Source organism: Peromyscus eremicus, chromosome 7, assembly GCF_949786415.1.
Source record: "Peromyscus eremicus chromosome 7, PerEre_H2_v1, whole genome shotgun sequence".
NCBI lineage: Eukaryota > Metazoa > Chordata > Mammalia > Rodentia > Cricetidae > Peromyscus > Peromyscus eremicus.
In genome coordinates, this window is record NC_081422.1 from 104,104,391 (window position 1) to 104,109,511 (window position 5,121).

Sequence of the window (5,121 nt, forward strand, 5' to 3'; positions counted from 1 at the left end):
GTTGGTCTTTACTGTACGATGGCTTGTAAGCCTAGCATGGAAGCAGGCTGGTTCATCTCCTGCTTTCTGATCTCTTTTAGGAGAACAATAGCTCCTTAGCCATGGGCTGGTTGAAAAACTGAGGGCCATTCCACTAGCAAGGGAGTCTCCAGAAGAAAGGCAAGGCCTATTTAGGTCCACTTTCAAGCTGCTTCCTGGAACTGCCTGTACCCCCAAACTGGAATGTGTGTCCATTTGGGCTGTGAGCTGCTAGAGGCAAAACACAGGGAAACTGATGTCAAAGCTGTGAGGGACTGGAGGGCCATGAATTATCAGGTCTTCATTTTTCAAATTTTATACTTGGTCTTAGCAAAGACCAAGAATGGCTGACAAGATGACTCAGTGGGGAAGGAACTTGTTGTACAGACCAGTATCTGACTTTTATCCTGGGAGCCACATGGTAGAAAAAGAGAACCAATTCCACAAAGTTGTTCTCTGACTTCCACACTCCTGCCATGGCTATGTGTGCCTGGACATATACTGAACAAGAGCATTGAATAAGTAAATATGTTTTATTTTGTTTTACTGATTTATTTATTGACACAGGGTCTCAGTGTAGTCCTAGCCTTCCTGGATCTCACGATGTAGACCAGGCTGGCCTTGAACTCACAGATACCCTCTGTAAGTGCCTCGAGGTGCAAATGACCAGGCCCCACACCCAGACTGCTCTGACAGCCAGGCCCAGTCCCTTGAAGCACAAGTGGCCCTGACTTCCAGTCCCTTGGAATATAGTCAGCAAGCTCAGCCCTACAATAAGAAAAAAAAAAAGCCCAAGATTGGGCCACTGTGGGTGTTTACCCACCAACTCCACAGTCCCCAGAGTTTTCTTGAGTGCGAGCAACAAGAAATATTAGATAGAAGGATTTAGATTGTGGAGATAAACAGATAGAAAATAAAGGATAGCCTCGAGAGGGCCTGGAACCTATACCAAAGGGCCCTGACTGTCTCTGCCCCAGGGTATTTATAGAGACCCCAAGGGGTGGAGCAAAAGACCTCCCCCTGTAAGACAGCCAAGTGCAGACCATCTCAGACACCTGCACTCAGGCCCGTGGCCCTAATCATCCTCTATGCGGACCTGCTGGGTAAAGCCACGAGGAACCTGAAAATGGGCTCCCACAGGCCACAGAATCCCACCAATCCCAGGCCACCCTGGAAAGCTCTGAGCCTCCCAAGAAGCTCTATATAAAGCTTGCCTCCTCCTCAGATTATGGCGAGAAATCCAAGGGAGTCTGCTTAAGGAGTATAGGGAGTTTATTATGATATAAATTGAGGAGAACAACTCAGGGGCCACGTCCTAGGGGTTGGTACCTCAAGGTCATAGGTGGAAAAAGGACCCACGACATCAGGTCTTTGCTGCCTCTTCCTTCCCTTCCCCAAACAGAGGCGGCCATCTTCTTGTCTCTTCCCCAATCTCTTGTGTGACTCGGCTCCCTACTGCCAGAACACCTTTCCCCTCAGAGCTGTAACACTAATACCCTCCTCCTGCATCTGCCTCCCACATGCTGGGATTAAAGCTGTGCACTACCACACCATACCTTCATTTTATTCTTAAAGACACGGTCTACTGTGTAGTCCTGGCTGGCCTGAAACTCACTTTGGAGATCAGACTGGCCTTGAATTTACAGAGATCTACCTGGCTCTGTCTCCCAAGTACTGGGATTAGAGGAGTGTTGCCACATGCCCAGTCCATAAACAATTTTAAAGACCAAGAAGTGATGATGTTCAGAGTGTGACAGGGATGTATTTTTAAAATGGGTGACACTGGGGTCTCCCCTGAGTGTAACCTCAAAACGATCGTCTCCTTGTGAAGCTGGATGAAGAACTCCATGTGGAGTCATGGGTTCTGGGCAGCTGTTATTGGGATCAAAGAGGAGAGCCAGGCAGAGAGAGAAGAGCTGTGAATGGGGCAGGTCTGGAGGGTCCAGCAGGGGCACTGAGGCCCAGAGTGAACAGGCATGCCCAGCTGACAGCAAGGCTCTTGCTTCTAGCTTAGGACTCACTTCCAGGTCCTGGTCTGTTGCCCAAACCTCCTTGCCTCTCTTGGCCAACAGTGTTTCATAACATTGGCCAATAGTGATCTCCAGCCAAGGACGGAAGGGCCCCTTTCTGGAGCCATCAGCCACTTATGTCCCCAGCTGTCCTTGAGCAAGGCAGCCTAAGTACCACCTAAATAAGAGGAGTCAGGAGTGGCAATGTGTCAGAGACAATGGCAAGGCTGTGGAAGGCATCTGTATTGGTGGTGGCCTTGGCTCTGGTAGCCTGTGAAGCCCAGGGTCCACCAACATATGAGGATATTGTTGAGCAGGCCGTAGAGGCATTTAACAATGGGTGTCCAGGGAAGCCCCTCTTCCGCCTGATAGATGTCACCATGCCATCTGACCAGGTGAGTGTCTGCCACCCCAGCCTGGGAAACAGGCAGTGTAGAAGGTTTCTGTTACCTGGGCACTGGGGATGTAGCTCAGTTGGTAGAGTGTTTGCCCTGGGGGCATGAAACCCTGGACTTGAACTCCAGCACTCGGCAGGTAGAGGCAGGAGGATCAGAAGTTCAGAGATAGTCTCAGCTATATAATGAGTTCTAGGCCAACCAATTCATCTCCTCACAGGAAGGACAAGTCTGTACCGTCAGCCTGTCTCCTGGCATGAGACCTGAAGGGAAGGGATTTTTATTCCTACTTTATACAGGACGGTACTGAAGGGCAATTGAAGAGTGTCATACAGCTATCTGTGGTAAACACCATTACCCCTCCCCCTTTTAGACAGAATGTCATGTAGCCCAGGCTGCCTGGGATTGCTGTGTAGACCAGGCTGCCCTTGAATTCACACAGATCTGCCTCCTGAGTGCTGGGATTCAGGCTTATGCCACCACACCCACTGACTGTACCCTTTAGGTCTGTTATGGCCATTTAATAAGCCCCACACTTTGGTGGACAGTGTAGACCTGGACTGGGCTGACATAGGCAGCATCACCAACCCTCTGTGCTTTGCTCCCAAATCTGTACGAGAGAGATGGTTGTGAGTTCTCTGTTGCTTTTTTAGAATCCCACTAGCAATTTTCCACTCAAGTTCAGTATTAGCGAGACAGACTGCATCTCCGTCCCGGAAAGACAGCCTCAAAACTGCAACTTCCTGGAAAATGGGGTGAGTCTCCTTCTCCCAGCTCCCAGACTGCCTTGCAGAGGAACAGAAGTTCTCTCCTCTCCTGGCTCCGTCCACATCACTTGGCCACTTCACCACCAGCAGTTTTAATATTGAAGCCTGTGGTGGTATTTTACTTGTACTGAAATGTGATTTTAATTGTATGTAAATAAATAAAGTTGCCTGGGGGTCAGAGTTATAGAGCCATAGCAAGTGCGTGGCGGTGGTGGCGCACGCCTTTAAGGACCTGGAGGGCGGTACATACAGGCAATGACAAGGCACGTGTTTAGTTTACAACCAATGAGAAGGCAGAACATCTAGACTATTTAAAGACATACACATAGGAAGTAGGTCTCTTTTTCGGAGAGCTCTCTTGGCTGAAGCAGGATAGCTGAAGCAGGAAGGGTAAGGCTCTTAGTTCTGACCTCTTGGCTTTCTTCTCTGAATCGGCTCTGTGTTTCTTATTTAATAAGACTGTTGGTTACATCTACATTTGGCGCCCAACGTGGGGCTCGAACCCATGACCCTGAGCTTAAGAGTCTCATGCTCTACCGACTGAGCTAGCCAGGCAGGAAAACTCTAGCTACAGAAGCCTTTTTCAAAAATCACATTTTTGGGGTCCTGAGATGGCTTAGTGCATAAAGAAACCCTGGAACTGACATGGTAAAGACAGCTGACTCCCACAGGTTGTCCTCTGACCTCTACAGGCATGCACTCTCACACACCCCAAATAATTGTTAGAAAAAAACAAGGCCAGACTTTCTCTAATACCTTTTCTTACTTTAAGTTATTGCAATTACTTTCTAAAACAGCAATATGTAGCTCCGTGGTAGAGTCTTGCTTAGCATGTTCAAGGCCCTGGGTTTGATTCCCAGTGCCACACAAAGTGGGTGTGGGAGGAGGCACTGCCTGCTAAACCTACTAAATATAAAAAGAGCAGAATGGCCAAGTGTGTCTATAATCCACTAGAGAGGTTGCTTTTTTAAAACTGAACCAGAAAGTAACGTACTTCAAACGTTCTTTTACATTCACACTGAAAGCAATGGTTACATTTACTGACTCACAACCTCATTTCCCAGGGACAGGCTCAGCTGTTGATGTGTCTTCACCCAGGACCTTCAACAAACATGGTTTTCTCTGGGCATGATAATTTACAGGTGCCTTCTCCTCTAATAATGTATATGGAGGTCCTGTTGTTTACATTCATGGGTGTGCATCTGTCCTTCCCATCCACTGTCTCTTTGCTGGCTCTGGCTTGCATCTCTGGTTTGAGGACAGTGCCTGCCTCTCTCCAGAAATGTGACAAGATGCCTCTCGCTCCTGTCCCCCGCCCCCCCCCCCCGCCCCTGCCCCTTACAGGAGGATCGAAACTGCAGAGGTCAATTCATCAGAAGGCGGCTCTCAACCTCCTTGACCTTGAGCTGTGACAGAGATTGCAGTAGAGAGGTGAGCAGCTTGCTGCCCCGCATCTCCTCCAGGTTTCTCACTGCAGAGGTCCAATCCTGAGGTCTCCCATCCCCCTTGCTGGGCTCTCTCTTGGGCTCTGGGAGACACTGACTGTATGTGCTGCACACACAGGGTCTTCATCTGCAAACAGAACAAGCCCTTTGCAGCAAGTGTCTGGAAAGGTGTGGCATGTGCTGTGTCTGTATTGCTTAGACCTTCCCACTGTTTAGAGAGGAGGGCCTGGAAGAGTTCTAGAGGGGACTCTGGTGCCCTGCAACACCAATTCTCTGGTGACCAGTGGGAGCCCACCTGCTCCTCATCCAGATCTGTCCAGGCCCTCTGGGTTCTGGTGGATGGAGGTTAGGCTTCCATGTCCCATCATGCCCTTGTAGCTGATGCCTCTGTCGCCTCACTCTCTCCTTGAGGGGAAGACCACACGCAGGTTAGGTACCATCTAGTGTGCTGGTGGTGACTGTCTGGTATCTCTCCTAGCACCCTTAA

At 49.4% G+C, this 5,121-nt stretch overlaps 1 protein-coding gene across 1 annotated transcript; it reads left to right on the plus strand.

The window, feature by feature from the left end:
• Positions 1-2,200: 2,200 nt before the first annotated feature.
• On the plus strand, positions 2,201-4,680 carry LOC131915688 (neutrophilic granule protein-like). Its single transcript, XM_059269091.1, has 3 exons — positions 2,201-2,422; positions 3,076-3,177; positions 4,534-4,680. Exons 1-3 carry the CDS (start codon positions 2,246-2,248, stop codon positions 4,678-4,680), a joined length of 426 nt encoding a protein of 141 aa, XP_059125074.1. The 5' UTR covers positions 2,201-2,245.
• The last annotated feature ends 441 nt before the right edge of the window (positions 4,681-5,121 follow it).

What these genes read in the sequence shown, in the direction of transcription:
- LOC131915688 (XM_059269091.1), top strand. Translation starts at nt 2,246, where the DNA reads ATGGCAAGGCTGTGGAAGGCATCTGTATTGGTGGTGGCCTTGGCTCTG. An exon ending in TCACCATGCCATCTGACCAG is followed by an intron (nt 2,423 to 3,075) that starts GTGAGTGTCTGC and finishes TTGCTTTTTTAG; the next exon opens with AATCCCACTAGCAATTTTCC. An exon ending in GCAACTTCCTGGAAAATGGG is followed by an intron (nt 3,178 to 4,533) that starts GTGAGTCTCCTT and finishes TGCCCCTTACAG; the next exon opens with GAGGATCGAAACTGCAGAGG.